Source organism: Brachionichthys hirsutus, chromosome 6, assembly GCF_040956055.1.
Source record: "Brachionichthys hirsutus isolate HB-005 chromosome 6, CSIRO-AGI_Bhir_v1, whole genome shotgun sequence".
Classification (NCBI taxonomy): domain Eukaryota; kingdom Metazoa; phylum Chordata; class Actinopteri; order Lophiiformes; family Brachionichthyidae; genus Brachionichthys; species Brachionichthys hirsutus.
The window spans coordinates 11210966-11231582 of NC_090902.1; the positions used below are offsets into that span (position 1 = coordinate 11210966).

The 20617-nt window shown below is 41.2% G+C and overlaps 1 protein-coding gene across 1 annotated transcript in view; it reads left to right on the plus strand.

The window, feature by feature from the left end:
- Positions 1–20617, plus strand: part of gria1a (glutamate receptor, ionotropic, AMPA 1a) — a 55285-nt gene that overhangs the window by 15858 nt on the left and 18810 nt on the right. Inside the window, exons 3-11 of the mRNA XM_068740130.1 lie at positions 244–483; positions 5203–5387; positions 8596–8649; positions 11004–11162; positions 12875–13042; positions 13993–14097; positions 15628–15738; positions 19051–19257; positions 19396–19841. Coding sequence (XP_068596231.1) covers positions 244–483; positions 5203–5387; positions 8596–8649; positions 11004–11162; positions 12875–13042; positions 13993–14097; positions 15628–15738; positions 19051–19257; positions 19396–19841 — 1675 coding nt within the window. The remainder of the gene's footprint in view (positions 1–243; positions 484–5202; positions 5388–8595; positions 8650–11003; positions 11163–12874; positions 13043–13992; positions 14098–15627; positions 15739–19050; positions 19258–19395; positions 19842–20617) is intronic.

Consider the following 20617-nt stretch of genomic DNA (forward strand, 5'->3'; position numbering starts at 1 on the left):
TCTATCACGTCTTTCTCGTATGTAAATATTTGCTGTGTTTATTTATTGTTGTTGATAAAATGTAAATTAAGAGTTTTAGTTGGATTAAAGATGCTAACTCTCTGCGCTCTTTGATATTTTCTCTCTCTCTCTCTGTAACTGTCAGGTTTTCTTTGTTGAATATAGTTATTCCAAAATTCCGGGATTATTCCAGAGATGAACTTTCTCTGTGATTTCTCTCCCTGTCCTTTCTTTCTCTGGTAGTTTGTTCCCAGTTTTCCAAGGGTGTGTACGCCATCATTGGACTGTATGACAGGAAGACAGTCAACATGCTCATGTCATTTTGCGGCGCGCTGCACGTCTGCTTCGTCACTCCTTCCTTCCCCATCGAGACGGCCAACCAGTTTGTCATCCAACTGAGGCCTGAGCTCCAGGACGCTCTGGTGGGAGTGATCGACCACTACGGATGGACCAAGTTTGTTTACATGTACAGTTCTGACTCAGGTAGGAAACGTCAGCCTATATTTCATTATTCTTAGTGGCCATCATAATAAGACACCAAAGTTATTCTCTGAAACATGGAGGCTTTAAAATGGAGTATATATTATATTATAATCACATCTCCTAAAGTAATTATTGTCTTCATTCTCCTTTCAATGCCAGAATGTCTCGTTTCACCATTGGATTTCTTTGAAACATACTCGACCACGTGCTCATGATGACACTTAAAAGCAGACCCAGTCATTAAACCAACCAACATTAGCTGTCTTCATATTGCCATGGCGACAGCATTGGGGTCAATTATAGCCTTTGTGAAACAGTAGCGCATTTATTTTAGACCACCGTGTTCGCCACAGAATAAAGAAATCTTCATCTGCACTGCAGTACTAATCACACAACTAAACAACAATATTAATCTATTCATTGGGTATTTATCAGCAGGAATGTGGTTTGCATTTGTACCTTTGCTCATAGTACACCAGAAAAAAAAGTGCTATAGCTTACTATTTAAATAAATGAACCCCTGCGGAGGCAGCAGTAAACCACATCTGTCAGCCTCAGCTTCTACCTCCTGTCTTCTCTAGGCAATCGGCTTTACCCTTCCCACAATGCCTTGCCATCTGTCCCAGGTGTTGTGGGTATTAGAGCATGCCTATGAAATCTGTATTTTTATGTGTTTGCATGTGTGGCAAAAGCATACACAATTTAACTGCAGGTTTTGCACATTTACAAGTCTAATAAGTCACTTTTGGCCCAAGTGCTGGTTTATGTTGTAATAAACATTCCATCATTTCACTGCAGAGCTGAATATTAGGAACTTTGCCATCCCTCCACTTTGAGTGAAGTTTGTTTTTAATTGTTTGGAGTATGATCACCTTAAAATATTATTGGAATGCAATATGCAAATGGTATCATTCAATTAAAGCTGCCCTTTATAGCTGATATAGTGACAATATGCCTTGTAGCATGGTATTACAGCAAAAGGCGAGTTCATGTAGATGTTTTACTTATTTATTATACTTATGATAACCCTAACCAGGACAAGAAAAAGTGGTTCCAAGTGGTTTATAACTGACCTGTTTTTTTCTAAAACACTCAGATAGACACGTATTGCACAAACTCTGGGTCTCCAACTAATGAGGGTTTATAATCTGCTGTGAATGAAAACATCCCGCAGGGAATGAAAGCATCACATCGCAGGGACAGGGACAGGGACAGGGACAGAGACAGAGACAGAGACAGACAGCCACTCACACACTCACACTACGGACAATTCGGAGTACCGGTAATCAATTCACCTAAATTCCATGTGCTCGGAGGTGGGAGGAAACCGGAGAACCTGGAGAAAACCCACGCGGACATGGGGAGAACACAAACTCCACAGAGATAGGGATTGAACCCAGTACCTTCTTGCTGTGAGGCGACAGCCACCGCGCCGCCCCTGTGCTAAACTAAACATGTTTGAGCGGGGGATTATTTTTTCTGTCCATCCAGCGGTTCACTCTTTTTGCTTCTATCACATTATGTGTGATAAAGTTTGATATAATCAGTACCGCATCCCTTACTTTGATTCAACAGATGCTGCATTTTGCCATCCTTTCATTTGGGCCTTGTTTGAAGGACAAATATCACAAAAATATGCCGAGTGTTCCCATCACGATGTTCTTGCTGTAGCTGTGACTGTGTGTACCAGATACACATGACAATGAGGGCAAGATTGGCCTTAATGCCAACATTTCCCTTAATGTCAATGTGCCAAAAATAAAATGAGATAAAGGTAAAGCTCAGAAAGATTCTAAAATCTTGAGCTTAATGCCTCGGAGATTTTGTGTGTACAAGCAGCAAAGTATCAGTTGTGAATCACATATTCCATCATTTCACACTGCAAAGCACACAACTGATCTGTGGCAAGAGCTATTTTAAAGTGGTCTAAAGCCCTATTGATCCATGATGTGCTTTTTTTGAATCTTGATCCCGTCATTATGTACTCACACACTGTTGGGAATGTGTGTATTTACATGTGTGTGTGTGTGTGCACGGTCACCCCTGTTCGACTGAGGAGATGGAGATGGGATGAAGTCAGTGGAATGCTTATCAGTATGCCTCTGTTGCCTGGAAACTACACTGTAGTCACCATCACATCCTTATTTTAAGCCTTTAGAGAAAAATCACATTTAGTTGCGAGCAATTTCTGTGTGTGTTGCATATCAACATACATGTGTTGGTCCAGTGAATGAGTGATTAGTTACTAACACGCTTGTTGTCTGTATGCGTGTGTATGAGGCCAGCCCTTTGCATGCATGAATCCTGTCATTATTATCTTAAAAACGTTCAATAGATCGGTCAGGCCAGGTCATAAAAAATAGCAGTTTGATAAATAGCAGGTTCCAGGTGGGTGAAATGGCGTGAAGCATCTTCACTTAAAAAGAGCTGCTGTATGCATTTAGGGAGGGAACGTAACAGTGTAACTCTGCTAGTTATTTTAAGTTTATGACACACAGTTAATCCATTCTTCCATCCATCCATTTTCTTGTCGACGAATTCAACTCAATCGTCTGATCTACAGCTGACTACGTGCGAGAGGCGGGGTACACTCCGGAAACTATGCAGAGATGGGATTTGAACCCTGCACCACCATGCCATCCACACAGTTATCATTCAAAATACACACACTACATCACTCACTAATATTTCATATGGAGTATCTTGAACTTATTTTATTCTGTTTTGAAATACCTCCTATATCACATTCAATTACATGTTCAGGTTTTCCTGTGTTTTATCTGAAGCTAACAGACACACACACACCTACACGAACACACACACACACACACACACGCATACACACACACCTACACGAACACACACACACACACACACACGCATACACACACACCTACACGAACACACACACACACACACGCATACACACACACACACATACACACACACATACACACACGCACATATATATATATATATATTATTTCATACGTCTCTGGAGCCAGACTACCGGTACTTTTTTTCTGAACACATCTGTCTTACGCTCTAAGAAAATGCAAGAACAGGAAAACAAATTGGATAGACCATTAAACCCATTATAAGCAATAGTTAGGAAATTATTTTTTATAAAATATCATTTTCTCAACTCGCGTTCCCCGCTGTCCAGTCCTCCGTGCATTGCCTTTGGCCAGAAGCGTGTTTATGATGGCCCCAATTCCATCAGGATGTTATTCTCTTCCACAATTCCTTTGGGAGGCCATTTTTACATTAGCCCGTCCTGAACGAGCCTCCATGTCAGGCTGGCTCTGATGTATAGCTGTACATCAGATGTACATTTTCAAAAAGGCGAGAGGATATTCAGTGTAAATGCAGTGAGACAAAAAAAAGAAGTGAAGGAAGCATTTGATGTATGAAATATCAAGACATCATAATTCCGCTGCAGTGATAACACTGTGGGAAACTTGATACCGGGTTTCTCTGTAATATAACACTTTATCATGCCTCAGCTTTGACAAGGCTGGAAGACTGATTTTAGCTCCTGTTGATTGCTGCCCAGCATTAAGCTCAAGAGTTGGAGCATCATGTACAACATGTAGAACCAGATAAACAAAGAGATAAACGCACGACAACATAATGGGAGAAGTAAGATCATTAAAAAATAAAGTTATCAAATAATTAAAATGAGCTCAGGTTCAGAGGGACGGAGGCTCTGCTGCATCAGGTCGCCGTGCGTGGAGCTGTCCCTGGTGCTGAAACCAGGGCCTGATTATTCACTGATAGTTGTTCATTCATCTCAGGACCCACTGACCTTATTCTCAGCCGCAATTTACTGCCTCCCATCTTGCAATGACTGTCATTAGTTTCACAACTACTATTAAATCTTCCAACGCCAAGGAGTATCACCATCGACTCATGAGAATCGTCAAATGAGCGTAGACACCGAGAGAGGACAAACGACACCCCATGCGGCTTTATGGAAATACTTTGCTACTTTAACTGCTGTGTGCAATTTATTTATTTATTTATTTTGCGTAACAACTGTGTCTGTCAGCTCGAATCTGATTGCTCCGCTGCCAGCAGCGAAAGAGTGCAACAGCGAGTCCAACTGTAAATCAGAGCTCCTCTAATCACCTTCATTCCCCGTCTTAGTGTGAGCCTTTTAGCTTATTGGCTGCTCGGCGGCCTTCTTGCTTCAGAGTCCCAGCAGCAGATTGGTGACAAAGTAATTGAGTAGCGCCACCTGTAATTGGGGCGCCGAGGATGTAAAGCTGGCTGTGAGTGTGTCATCCGTGATGATGCATGGGCTAATGATTTGTGTGAAAGAGGTGATTATTTAGCTTGGCACTGTGTGAGGAGGGAAGGCGCACCTGTGGGTGTCAGTGTGTCTAATGGACTGACCCTCTCTTTGTACTTTATAACCAGAGCTACAGGGGAGATCCCGATTGATAAGCCTATAAAGAGCAGCTTAGTTTTCTGCACAGCTTCTGTATCATATAGCTTTTAGCTCATAATCCAAGAACATGCAACATTAAATCAGCCTGTATGATTTATGTCTCATGCTGCCCAATAGAAAATAGACATTAATACAAACGTCAGTGGACTAGCCACTCGTCATTTTAAGCTTCATTCATCTTAAAGTGTTTAGCAGAACTTAATGAATGCACACATTTAGCTCCTTCCTTAGCGCCCTTTTTTCGCCCGTCTTCACTCTTTGTCCAGGCCTGTCGGTGCTGCAGAAGGTTCTGGACACGGCGGCCGAGAGGAACTGGCTGGTGACATCGGTCAATGTGGAGACCATGACGGAGGCTTCCTTCTTGAAAGTGTTCCAGGACTTGGACAAAAGGAAGGAGGGTCAAATTATCATCGACTGCGAGACTGAGAGGCTCACCGGCATCCTGAAAAAGGTAGAGAGCTCTTCTGTGTTTTGAAACAAGGACAGAGTAATTAATTGTCGTATGCAATTCAGATATGAGACTGTAAACTCATTGCCTAATATAAAACCATAGTGTATGTTACGCTCCTGATTTAACAACAAGGCGTTTAACATGATCAGTGCATTTACCTCTTGGATCCAGACCAAGCTTATTATAAATGCAACAATTAGTCTTCACATTAGGTTTAATTACTTCTTCATAAAAAAAAGACATCAGAGAGCCGTAAAAAGGAAAGGAGGGGATATAAATGGAAAAATGGGGGCTGGTAGGTGGTCTGCTGGGCTGTTTATTCTACAGGAGCATCAAGGACAGGAAAGATAAATAACACAGCGCTGGCATTTAGTGTCGGCACGTCTCCTCTCATAGAATCATCATTTACTCGCTACTAAACAGCTGAAAGAAAAAGCATCATGTTCCAAGTTAGACTCATTCACTGAGATACAGCAGTTTGCATAGAGGAGTCAGCCTAAGAGTATCGGGGAATTGCTTTTGAGAAATAAAAATATTATATTAGAAATAAAATAATAATAAAATAAAAAATATTCAGCCAAATAAATAAATAATACATTTACTTATTTATGTCTGTTCTTATTCCAGCCAATAACATCACTGATTGCAATCCAAAAATAAAGACTGTATTGATCGACCTTCCTCGGAAGGCAATCTGCCATTGTTTGAAACCTTTAGTAAAATAAAAGGATGGTAAAGCTGCTACTGTTATTATCGATATTTTTCACTGTGGACATTTAATTTCAGACTTGTCACAATAGGAAGGTACAGATGTTTAAGAGAGGAAATTGTCCACGCCGGCTCACCGGGACACTCGATGGAGCCGAGCTATCGTCGAGGAAATTGGTGTCACCTGTGTTTTTCTTTTTCTAATCAACGTCAACATTTCTACTCTAAAAATATTACAATGGAAATCTTGCAGCAGTAACACACCTGCAGCCATTTGTTTCTCATGCAGGCCTTCTTAATGCTAAACACATCCATGCATTTGATATTTTCTAGTCTGGATAGTTTTGCTTCTTGATGTTGCTTTCATTTTGTGTCAAATCTTTATTGTTTTAGTTTTTTCCCAGTGATTTGTTATAAACACACACACACACACACACACACAGCTGAAGTGTATGTGAGTCGTGGCTGCTCTGTGTGAACATTATTGATGGCCTGGTGTCTTTGGTTCAGGTTATTGCATCAGTTCCCACCATTTTACCGCAGCAGAGCCAGAGACGTTATGCAATCAGACGGCCACCATCAATCACCCACGTCTCCCCGCCTCCACGCTGCTTTGCCTGTCCACCCAAACAATGGGGAACTGACAGGCACGCACACACACACACACATAAACACAAACATGGAACTCTTTTGCCCTTTAAACTCAGTCGTGAGTTTGTCTCAATCATCTGATAAAGCGCACAGTTTCCCTTATGATAATGTCACTGATGGCATCCTGAGGGTGAATTCTGGCTGAATGATGATGCAGTGTCCTCCGAGAACATTCATCCTGACCAAAGAGCTACCTCCAAAAATGTTTCTCAATGAGAGACGTAAGGCTCTCTTGGCGCTGAACTCTAAGTGACTCTTCAAATTTGCATGCATAAACATCTTCAAACCTCAAACCACTCAGACGGTAATGTTTTTCCCTGGTGTCAGCGCTGGTGTGTGTCTCTCCTCCTTCCCACTAGTTTTTTCCTGGCCTAAGGCTTTGCCAGAGGGACTGCATTGTCCTGGGGTCACCATTAATAACAAATGCCACCTTCTGTCATGACCTACAGCACCATTACTCACACACGGCACACAAATGAGGGAGCACATGAGGGATAGCGCTCACAGGAGAAGAGGGTTTGAAATGTGAGGTCATGCATAATGGCTGAACAGACAGCAGACTGAGCATCTGAACCGCTGTGCTGTTCACCGATGGTGCAGCTTTCAGTAAGTAGTGCACACGCCACTTCCTTTTATGTGAATGACAAGTATACTCACACGTGTATTTATTTTCTATAGACAACTGCAGGCTTTTTATTCAGATTTGGGCAAAATAAACTGGTTGCCTACCAACAAGATGTTTTGGTTGTTTTAATCAATCTTACAAAACATTGAATTCATAAATGTCCATCTAAGCATCGTCCACTTTATCGGCAGATAAAGCAGCTCGGCGGCGCTATGCCTCTGAGCTCAATGTTCAACCTGCCCTGGCACTCCGTGCACGGCTGACCTGTGGCTCCTAATGTTAGAGTGTGACACCGTTACAAGAGAGATTTAGCATCAGCGAGGCCGAGGGCTTTGGGACACCTGCGCTGACAGATCTCATTCTCTGACATTGTCAGAACACGTTTAAGTACTTCCATTCGGGATATTCCACTTGTAGTATATACTCTTTTTTAAATTTCAGATAAATAATAGAAAATCAAAATATTCAGTGCAATTATGGAGGAAACAGAAGACATGAAGCATCAATGCAGGGGTTCCTCAATTAACGACGGCATTACGTTCTGAAGACACCATCGCTAAACGAATTTGTCTTTAAACAAAACCCGTTAACTGCCAACTTTGCCAACATTTATATGTTATATTTGCATACATATAGGCCATTTATACTGTACATATGATACATATTGATCTTGGTATATCTTTTAATGTGTTGTGTGTAGTTCATCCCGACTGTACTATTTCTGACAATTGCGTGTTTACTTTAATCTTCAGCTTTGCTGGTTGGAAGGCAGGACTCACCTTCATTAGTGTTTGCACATCATAATTAGAATATTTAAAAGAATGTATCGCTGTAGCTGCTTCTCTTTAACATGAAAACAACCTCTTTGTTGGTCTTGTGTTTGGTATTTTGTTAATTAAGGTTCCATAGTTTATTTAACCAGCACTGCAGAGCACGTTGTCCGTCACAGTAATGTGCTGCTCATTGGACAGAATGTTAAATTATACAGGGTGGGCATACATGTATGCCTGTTGAATTTTTAATTGGGTGCTAAATCTTATCTCTGGTAAATTATTCACCTTTTATTATATTTAAAGGTGAGTGTCCTTCTGTCTGTCCTACACAAGGTTGAGTGTTGTGCTTTCCACCAGATATACTTCTCTCTCTCTCTCTCTCTCTCACGCACACAGTTTGGTGAATCCCAAGTATTGTATTATGTATCTTTGCTGTGACCTTGTCTTCCAGATAGTTGAACAAGGCAAGAATGCAAAGAGCTACCACTACATCCTGGCTAACTTGGTAAGGAATTATTATTTTACAGTTCACAATTCACACATTTATTGATTCACATATTTATTTAATTTGCATTAATTAAGTTCGGCTTTTCATTACCTTATTGTCAATTTAATAGATATGCTTGTGCAGAACAATTTATCCCCAGATTGCATATCTTTAATGTTCCCTTCATTTCCTCCTCACCATATTTTTGGTCTGTGCACTCTCCCACCCACAGACACACAGCAGGAAGCAGGAAGCCTGTGACAGTCAGAGGCACAAATCTATACTGATACGCACTGAGGGGAAAAGGTCAAGCAGCCAGTGTGTTCGAGTTTATAGCCATTAGATCTCATTCTCTGCTTCCATTGTTGTAGTGTAACTGGCATGTAGACCCCTTCAGCACTGTTCAGACTCAATTTTCTCTTCATTTTGTAGCATTTAGTGACATCAGCAGTAGCTGTAGTAATAACAGCATTATTATGCAGCTGCTGGCTTGAACAATTTCTCATTGCTGGATTTTTAGATTGGCACAATCTCTCTCGTCTGGCCCATTTGCCAGATTTAATTTTAAATGATAAGGCTCAGACGTTAATAACAGCTGACACGCAAAGTGCTGGCCGTCATTTATAATGAGTCTATTAAAAGGTTTGTCCAGAACAAACACAAAATAACTTTTAAATGTCCTTGCACCTTTTTAAAGGTTATTAATTTATTTAAGGATGTGTATGCCGGCAGTCGTGTGCCATACACCTTTAAGGCAGAGCATAGTGTGGCAGAGAAATCTATCCATCTTCTATGGATGAGAAAACTAAAAGTGATTTAAATGTTAACGTGGTTGAAATACACATCCACATCCAAAACAACACAATCTATGTCCAGCATCTACAAAGGCTAGTTTCTATAGTAACCTTTTCAGGTCGCCGCACTGCATTAGCTCATACATGGAGCGGAGAGACACGACTCTGTGTGTTGAGCTGAGAAATATGGACACTTGTTAGCACATGCTGTAACATCCGAGAGGCAGCGGTGAGACGGATCCTTTGCATTGCATTTGTCTCCTGAAGAGAGCTAGTTTTCATTTTGTACCTGTCACCATCTGGACCCGGGGGGGCATAAAAGTATTTGAACCATATGCTAGTTAGCAGCCAGGCACTTCTGTGTGACATCTATTGCTTTCACTACATCAGATATGAAGATAAAGGAGAAGAAACAAGCCACAGTCAGAGGCAGACACATGGCCAAAAGAGAACCGAGGCTTCAAATGGCATGAAATAAACATCAGACTATGGATAGAGGTGCATGTTTTCAGACAGAATCCAATGGGGATCCTTCTTTTCTCATAAGTCAAAAGTGTGTTCTTAAATCTTAGACAAATCACAGAACATTCTGCCCTCCCCCTCACCTGCTCTGCCTCTGATCCCACCCACTCCCTCTTGTCTGAATCTTCCTCTCACCATGCTGACAGGCAGCCTGCTGAGAGGCTGAATCTGCCTCTCCTACTCACTGGTTTTCACCCTCTGACAGATAGCCATCTCCACAAAATCGTCATGGGAGAAAATACAAGTAGGAGATGCTGTTACAGCGTGTTGTTTCCTTTTCTATGCTCGCCTGCCTGAGGCATCCCTTGTTCACAGCAGGCTGTGATGTTTTAATCATGTCATCAGTAACAGCAACCTGTGAGCTCTCAATCAGAGTTTAGAATTGAACCCTGCTAAATATATAGGGCATATGGGGTTACCTTGTCCTATATGTGCATACCTGACAGTGTATGACCGATCCACACATCCTGTAAAACTGTAGACTGAATTCAGTAAAATTACCATTATGCCCTGCGCGGGTCCTCAAGGTGCTCATCTTATGATTGGACTCTTCAATTTGTCGATTACATTTTTGTGCTTGTTGTGTTTTTTCTCTTTCAATTTTGACCCCTTTGGAATGCCAGAGAAACAGAAAATCTTGTCAGAGACAGAAGGATTTGTTAATGTTACGCCTGTACGGACTGAATATTTTGCTCTTGCTGCTGTTTTTTTTCTTTGAGAATTAGTGGATGTTTTGACCTTTTTTTATATATATATAAATTCAAATGAAAGAAGTAGAGGAAGAACATTGAAAGAATGACCCCCAACAAGGTTGTTGTCTCCTTCATTTGCTCCACAGACACATTTTTCTTTATCTGATATTTCCAACTATGGTTTTGTTATGTAAGCACTAACAGGCGATCAAGTGGTGCCGTCAGTCACATTTTCTGTGGTGTGATGAAACGTCTACAACTAGGAATTTCTCTAAGTTCCTCTCATAAATGGATTCCTTACTTTGCACATATGAGCATATACTACTCATCTGACGCCTCTTTGCCTGTCCACTGTCTATGTCAGGGTTTCCTGGACATTGACCTGACTGATCTGAGGAAAGGTGGGGCAAACATCACCGGCTTCCAGCTTGTCAACAATTCAGAGCCCACCGTCAGCCACGTCGTCCAGCAGTGGATGGAGTTTGACAACAAAGACTCCAAAATGCCAAAGATTGGACTCAAAGTATGATGCATTTGCTCTCTAATCCATCGTCTTGGCTTTATTTACTTCTTATAACTTAATTGGTTTAACACAAGAAGTCGTAAAGCGGTGCAGAGTATGTTAAGACTTCTTTCAGCATATGTGTGATCCTTTTACGACTGACTGTCCGTCCCCTAGGGCAGAACTCCCCAACCTCTTTCTTGCTACAGACCAGTTTCATGCCAGGCAATTTTTTTCTCAGATTAAGGGGTAATTCAATTAAAAGAGTAATGTTAATGTAACCACCAAACATTATATTATGCATATGCATATGCACTAACTATTAAATGATTATTACCACCAATATCATTGGTGTAATAATAATATAAATATATATTATTAAGTATGACTCCTGGTATTGTCTGTGAAAAGAAGCGTTCTTTTCTTGGAGGTCGTCGTCTCCTCTTCTTGCTGCTCAGTTGGCCTTTTCCCCTTTGCAAATAAGCTCTCCAAAGCCGTTTGTTTTTTACTCCTTTTCACTATTTCTTTTTTTTATGTATCACATGACCAATAAGATTCACAGGTGATTGTTATGTCAGAGAAAATATGTCCGTTTTTCAAAATGTATCACCTGTCCGACTAACAATAAGAAAGTTATTTATTCTTTCTGTGTGGCCCAGTAACAAATTCTTCATGGACCGGTACCGGGCTGCGATCCGGTGGTTTGAGACTCCTGTTTTAGGGCAAAAAGCATCTGGAGCATTGCTAATCACATAGCGGCCCTCATCGAGCAGCGTTGTGGGTGTGAGCCTTCACTGCTGACTCCCAATACTGTGACCAACAGTACTCAACTTAGGATCTACTGAAGTGATGCTTTAGTTCACGATCTACAGCGAGTCTTCTTGTTTAAAAAACGCAGCTGTTTCAAAATAGAAATTATGTTCTTGCATCCAGCAATCCCCCCAGGAGCTTAAACGATAAGTGTGTCTCTGTTATCTTTGCCATTTTTCCACAAGAAACAATTGCATTAATTACTTAAATTGCCCGACACGGACAGATTGCAATGTTATTAATGCTCTGTGTTCTTCTTCATAGCCAATCTGTGCAATCTCAAAACACACAATCATAATTGTACTGTGCTGTGTGCCATTTTGTGAATACGATAGAAGAAGAAAATTAGTAAAAAAGAACAACAAATAATTATAACTTGAAAGACAATCAGAGATTGCAGACCCTCGCCTCCAAAAGACTATTCAATCTTGTGAGACAGTAAACAGGGCTCCCGGATCAGATGGGCCAAACCTGCTCTAGCTTGCTGCTCCGGAACGTACTACAAGACTCCTTCTGGACTCTTTTTCCCATCATGCCATTCGTGTCCCTCCCTCTTAAAGTGGCAGTTTACAGCACAGGCACAATTCCAGATGTAAAAATAATTCTAGAATCTGGATCCGGATCAAGGCCATTCTCTGGGAGGACCGAGCCACAGACAGAACCTTGCTTGTGTAAAAATTTCAAGTCGATTGGATTGTTAGTTTTTGAGTTATGCGCGTGGACAGACAAACAGACAAACGGACCCAATTGCATTACCCTCGCCTCCCCTTCGGCGAGGGTAACTAAAGGAAAAGCAGTGATATCATTAGGTATAAAATGATGCTGGTGGCTTGTCAATATATATATGCTTGCTCTCCATAGCCTACAGTTTTACCAGTTTTTTAGTTTTGCCTCTGTTTGAACTCTCAGCTCTGTCTTTACAGTACACTGGCGCTCTAACGTATGACGGCGTGAAGGTCATGTCCACAGCCTTCCAGAATCTAAGGAGACAAAGGATAGACATCTCTCGCAGGGGCAACGCCGGAGAATGTCTTGCCAACCCGCCAGCTCCCTGGGGACAGGGCATAGACATTCAGAGAGCTTTGCAGCAGGTCTGTGTGCAGCATACATGGGAAAGTGCTAATGTGCACACACGCACACACACACACACACACACATGAACGTGTATCCATAGGGCTGCACATACACTAATGCATATTCTTGAGTGGCACTTTGGCTAACAGTTCCTGAGTTGAGGCTGGCTGAACAGATTAGGTCTCATTCTGTCGTGTAAACTTCACATTAAGTCGTAGGAGAGCTCTCTAGTATCAAATGTGACATTGCAGCTAGTAAACAAAACCTGCAGGCAATAACACTCAGATGTGATCATCATGGAATATGACATCAGCAATTGAGTTTAGGAATGAAATATTTGGCAGTGGAAATAGAAATGTTAGACTTTTTTGATCTCGTGGAAAGAAACAGATAATCATGCAAATATATTTCAGAATTATTTTTATATTTTGTATGTTTTCAGTATACCTGAAAATATGCCGCAGAAATAAAGATACAGAAACAAATATATAAAATATTTATTTATCCTGGAGCACCATTTACTGGAAGAATACAGGTATAATATATGTAATATACTGTATTTGTCAGGGAATACATGTACCGGTAACTGAATGCATATGTATGCATGTGATCGTGTAGAGGCCTGGTCAGAATCAATCGAGCCATCTGCCTGTGGATAGACGGGAGAGTGAAACCGTGTTCACTCAATTTACTCCATCGCACAGCCAAGTCAAACACGCTGCACCGTGCAAAGACATGCAGCACCGTCTGTCATTCACTTTGGCAACGACTCAGGCCTCGCAGATTTTAATAAATAGCTACTATACAAACGTTTACGTTGTGCTCTAACATGCATTGCGTGTACGCATAACATGGAAATGTCTGTCAGCACAGACATCAAGAATATTGAGCTGTGTGAGTAACATGCCAGCCATTATTTCCTCAGCCTCCATTAAAGCCTTTTTCAATATCTGCGACTCTATTCCAGGTCCGCATCGATGGATTGACAGGTCATATTCAGTTCAATGAAAAGGGACGCAGAATCAACTACACTGTTAGCATCATGGAGCTCGCTCCCTCCGGACCAAAGAAGGTGAGTCTGTACTCTGAAGAACCAATTTAAGATATTTATGCTTGCTCAAATACCAGTTTAGATTTCCACTAGTGAGCAATTATTGGAATAACCCTGACTCATATTAGCTCCTTGTAGAGTTTACAAAGTCCAAGAACACTAAAATTGTCCCTAAATTGTCTTTTAGGAAGACAATAAAATGTGCTGAAGTTCAGCTTTCGAGTAATCCCGTGATTTATTACCTGTTATTGTTACTGTATATCCGGCAAATGGCAGTTTTTATAAAAATGTGTCATTTTATTTTCTATAAAGATTTATTGTAATAATGTAAAATCCTGAATACTATCAGTATTCTGAACTTAATGCAAAAAATAGATTCATTCATTAATTTTCTGTACTGCATACCCTGTTTAAGGTTGCAGGAGTTTGTGCTATCTCTGTAAAATAGATGATGATAAATTATTGATTAATAGCTAATGGGTTGAAAAAAGAAAAGACACACTGATAAAATCAAACTAATGTCTACCCATTATTCACTTGACAAATAAAGACTAAGCATAGTCCAACCAAGTGTTAATGGTTTCAGTGCAACAAGGAAATTAAATGAGTTATTGCAGTGTGAAGAAAGGAAAAGCATTATAAAGTGTTCCTGCTTTAGTTTCACTGAAGCAGGGTTCCTTTTGGGTGTCATAATGACCTTTTAGGAAATATATGTTTACAATTTAGTTTTTCTTTGGCACTGCCACCAAACTTGAACTTTACTCTAAGGCTGAGGTTTTTTCACAGTGTTTTCCAAACCCAGTCACCTGCTGGCATCTGTTGTAAATTTTTTATAAGAATATTCACCTCCACCGAGGCGGAGGTTATATGATCGTCGGCATTTGTTTGTCCGTCAATCCGTACGTCTGTTAGTACGATAGCTCAAAAGGTTCTGGACAGATCTTGATGAAATTTTCAGGACATTTTTGGCAATATTACCAGGTACAGATGATTAAGATTTGGTGATGGTCCAGAAGAGATCCTGGATTATGGATCAGTGTGGAAGCTCCGGTAACATTGCAGTCAATGGAGCTACAGAATTTGTTCCTTAATATCTCGGTCGATTATTGACCGATGTTTATGAAATTTGACACAGTCATGTAGGATGGGGATTTCTAACTCACACCCGAATTTCACCCGGGTCGGAACTGGAATGGAGTCAGTAAAAAATATAAAATTTTAACATTGAAAACCCCATTTAGGTATTCAAAAAAAAAAAGTACTTTTCTAGTTATTTAATAAAATCTGTCTCCCTCTTTGTGTTTAACTTTTACTCCACTATGTAATGTAAAGGGGTAATCTGATAGATGTGGAAAAATACTTAAGAGGTTTCCCTTCCAAATGGCACAAACATGCATGATCCTAGAACTGCTTTGGATTTACTCTCTCTGGATTGAAATCTACACTTTAGACTGATTTCACAGGAATTTAGAGGAACTTTATATGAGTTCCTGCTCATATGAAAGTGAATACGTTGCGGTTACAGTGTCTGCCATGCTTTCTGCATCTTAGGTTGGCTACTGGAATGAAGATGAAAAGTATGTGACGACTGGCAGCCTCATGAGAGGCAGCAACGACACCTACGGCCTGCAGAACAGAACTTACATAGTCACCACGATTTTGGTAAGTCAATGTAAACTGAGGGGATTTGTGGGGTAGGGGTGGTGAGATGGGGGGAGACTGAGAAAGGCAGTGTTAAGCTCATCTCTGAGGCTGTGGAGCATCACTCTGTCCTTCATTTTTCTATCCTCCGATGTGCTTTATGTGGCTCAGCTGTCACCACCAGGGTCTTCAACATGACTTGTCCAAATTAATCTGCTGGGCTCTGTGAGGTTTAGAGAGTCGGGTAAAATAAGGAGATTATGATGATGTGTTCTCAGAAGAAATGAACACAGCTGTTAATACCTGTTCGTTCCACAGTAAATGGTAATCTAGGTGCGTGTAGTACTCAGTGTCTGCTTCTTATTGCATATTTAATATCATAGGATACTGAGATATGTAGAAGCTTGAAAGTCAGCACTGGGGACATATCTTATCTCCAGAAAACACTGTGGGTATGCAATGTTTGTTTTGACTTATTGCTGTTAAATGTCTTTTAAAATGAGACTGGCTGGTTTTTAGAAATCCTGCAGCAGACTTCATGTCTAGCAGGATGATGCATGTCCAGCTTATCACTGCTGTGAGGGTTAATGGAGTGAAGGATTTCAACTACCAGTATCTACTTCCCTTAAAGGAAATTCATGGCTCACAAGATAAAGGCTTAGTGGATGCGATGGAGCTGAGAGACAATGGAGAATAACAGTAAAACAGCACTGGCTCACTCCAATCTGTGTAATCTCTTTGATGAGCTGGGGACCTTGTAGCATCAGCAGGAGACAGATGAGCACAATAATATAAAGTGACATTACCAATGTGTCGTATCATGTAATTTTTCACTCATTTTATTTTACACTGGCTGTAAATACAAGTACCCAAATGGGAAAACTGTTCAGATCAGCATCTCAGTTGTAATTAAGTGTAATTAAGATTTGAGGAGATTTTTACAGCAAGTGTATTTTTCACTTGGGGAAACACAATTGCTTAAGTATCAAACAAATTGAGCTAAATTGGCTGCAATAAAGAGAGGTTAAACAAACCACACCAAAAAAGCTGATATGGTCATTTTGTCTTATTGCAAAGGAGCTTTGTAGCTTTCAGTTTATATGCTACCCGTTACTTGTCAAGAAATATGTCACCTATTAAACGTAGCTAATTGGAGATAATTTTGTAGTGGTTAGCGCTGTCGCCTCACAGCAAGAAGGTAGTGGGTTTGAATCCTATCTGTGCAGAGTTTCTATGTTCTCCCTGTGTCCGCGTGGGTTTTCTCCGGGGTCTCCGATTTCCTCCCACCCCCAAAAACATGCAATTTAGGAGCATTGGTTACTCCAAATTGACCATAGGCGTGTGCTTGAGTGGTTGTCTGTCTGTGTGGCCCCGCGATATGCTGGCGACACATTCGGGGTGTACCCCGCCTCTCGCCGATAGCAAGCTGGGATAGGCTCAGCTTTTTACTCAGACTGACACATCATTCTCATGAAGACATGTTTCTAACCAAATATACCTTTACAGATAATAATGTAGAACATCGTCCTCTCATAATAAGAACTAAGATGAAGTTGTTTTGCATTTACACGCTTGAAAGTGGCATGTGTTTAAGATAAATCAAGTCTTGGAGGTTAATATATATATATATATATTGAGACTATTGGTATCTCGTTTAGAAAATGTGAAAATCCTCACACCCTGAGGATGGACTCTAACATAAGTGTGTTTGACATAATCTCCTGCAGTATCCCCTTTTCCAGGACGATAAATTGGTTCTTTTTCTTGGAACCTGAGAGAAGAGATAAGGTGTTATTGGGTACAGTTTTTGCACTTTATAATTTCTGTGCTCACTGACTCGCTGCATGATGGAACGTGTTATTTTTCCAGAGTGAAGGTAGCACTTTACTTTCTTCCAGTCACATGCCATCTTAGCCTGTGCATACAGACCAGGGCATTCAGAGTGAAGCAGACTCAAGTTCTGTACATCACAGACATAGGTCTGTACATGACTGGAATTGTTTTAATAGGTTACTATATATATATATATATATATCCATTAAGATTGGTGTGCCTACTCCAATGGAGTTTCAGCAAGACAAGTATTAGTTGAGTAAATTATATAATTTCCAAACTTCTCTTAATCTTTGCTGATTTGGTTCTATGTGGGAGGGGGGGGGGGGGGGGTATGGGAAAAATAATTAAACACGCAATTTCTATTTCACAAATTGCCTCTGTTTTAATTTGCATGGTGCTTTAGTGTGGTTGCATTTGCACACAGAATGTGTGCTTGATATGTGTTCTTTCCTGTGTGTGTGTGTGTGTGTGTTGCTAGTTCCGTTTTAATACGGCTGAGTGACAGCTAATCTCAGTGGAACTGTTCGAGGTCGATAAAGCTGAGTCCTGGCGGATCCCGTAGACGCCACATCTCTGTCTGCATGTGTGCATTTGTGTTGAATGCAACGTCTCACATGATCACACACGTGCGTCTCTGTGCAAGCCGTGTCAAAGCACAACATGCTAGTCCTGCTTTGCCACTGTCTCCCTGGGGCGTCATTTCTGTACCGTTGGGCCTCAGGCCCCATATGTAGCAATGATTACCTTCATCTCAGCCATAAAGAATTTACACCCCAGAGAGTTGTAACCCCCCCCCCCCCATCTCCTCACCCCGGTCAAATACGAAGGCAGGATTTGCACAGCTCAGCACAGTCTTAGCAAAATCCAGACACACATAACTTTTGGGAATTGAAGCCCTCCGAGCAGTGGTGGACAATTCATTCTGAGTTGAGTGGAATTCTGTGCAAGATACATTTTTCCTTGAAGTGAAGCTGAGCCCCAGGTGCCATGTCAACTGTAATTTCTCTAGACGTCCAATCAGTGTGAGATGTACAAATGATGGTACAGTATGCTTTGGCAAGAACAACCTGTCCCTGGTGCAGAGGTCAGCAATGTCTGCTTCACATCTATTTGACGCAAACATCGACAGGCACACACTGATACTTCTCCATCGCACATCGGAGGTCTCATCAGCTCCAGTGGTGATTTCAACACTCTTTTCAAAGTGGCAAGACTCGTACTCAGGCACCTTCTGAGTCAGAATTACAAGGAACAAAGACAAAATAAAACCCCATCATTTTGTATCATCATCTTTACGTACAAACCTTCCTCGGTAACAACTATATTAATACTATTTAATTTTCACATAAATTAAATAAGTTTAGGTTTTGTTTTTCAAAGGATTTAAATTCAGAATTGTTTCAGAATCCTTTCAGTGATTTTTGACAAGTAATAACAAAATCTAAATATGAATATTCTTTAAAAGGAAATCTACTTTTGCTCATGACTGACCTGCAGGAGTCGCCATACGTGATGTTGAAGAAGAACCATGAGCAGCTTGTGGGCAACGATAAGTACGAGGGCTACATCGTGGAGCTGGCGGCAGAGATCGCCAAACATGTGGGCTACCAGTACAAACTGAAGGTTGTCTCAGATGGCAAGTATGGAGCGAGAGATCCTGACAGCAAGATGTGGAACGGCATGGTGGGAGAACTGGTGTACGGGGTGAGTGGAAGGAGTTGTCTATTTTTTATGTTGGCCATATTTCACCGAGGGGCGTGGATAATTTAAAGATTATCCACGCTCAGACTAGATTCTGTACTATAGATGTTTTGAAGCGGTCCTATTCTTTTCATCTGTCAGAAAGCAGACGTAGCTGTGGCCCCTCTGACCATCACCCTGGTTCGTGAAGAAGTGATCGATTTCTCCAAGCCCTTCATGTCTCTGGGTATCTCCATTATGATCAAGAAACCCACCAAATCCAAACCGGGTGTGTTTTCATTCCTGGACCCGCTGGCCTATGAGATCTGGATGTGCATCGTCTTTGCCTACATTGGCGTCAGCGTGGTGCTCTTCCTCGTCAGTCGGTTTAGTCCGTACGAGTGGCACGCTGAGGACTGTGAGGAGGAAGGCGAGCCGCAGACTCCCACCCAAGCATCGGCATCCAACGGAGTGCACCAGGGTCAGACGCCGGTGCAGCAGAACGCCAACCAGCAGAGTTTGGAGCAGAGCAATGAATTCGGCATCTTCAACTCCCTCTGGTTTTCACTGGGAGCCTTCATGCAGCAGGGCTGTGATATTTCTCCACGGTAAGACCAAACATTTTGGTGCAAATATTTGTTCTACTTGCTGAATTTCATAATTTATAATTAAAAATGGAAGCAACCATCTGAAGTAGATTGCCTTGTGACGGTGCTCCCAAAAAATCTACCTGATTGTCCTATCAGGAAACTGAGCAAGTTTACAGTTCCATGGAGAACATCATCAGACCTTCAGAAGCGTTGCATTTTAGATGGTGGGTCATAGATATAGCAAAGTAACTCGCAAAGACAAGAGTGTTTCTTGGCGTTTTACCAAGCTGTCCTCCTCTGCATCTGCAGATTTAGCTTCTGACGGCTAATTAAGAGAGACAGCCGAGTGCAAAGTACAACATCGTACAACTGTGACAAATAAGGGTACTACAAAACAGACCTAATTAAAAAAAATCTGAAAATATTCAATTTTGTGAGGTCATTCAAATTAATCATATTTAATTTCAAGTAGTTTGAACTGAATTTTCCACAGAAAGTGACCACAGACATGCAATATAAAAATATGTTTCTGTCTGCTGCATCATCTCTTCAAAATAGCATGTCGCTCTTGGGCTTTGTTTACTTTGATTGTGTTCTTCATCAGACACTTGTCCTCCAGAGCAGCAAGAAGTTTGATGTAGAGCAGCAGATGGATTATTTTTGATGTGGTCGTGTTGTGTTGTGCTTTCACGCTCTTGTCTCCAGGTACTTCCTGTGTTGATACAAAGAAGCACTAAACTCGACAAAAAAAAAAGTATTTTTTGGTAGCTCGCCTTTATGGTTCTGCCAGTTGA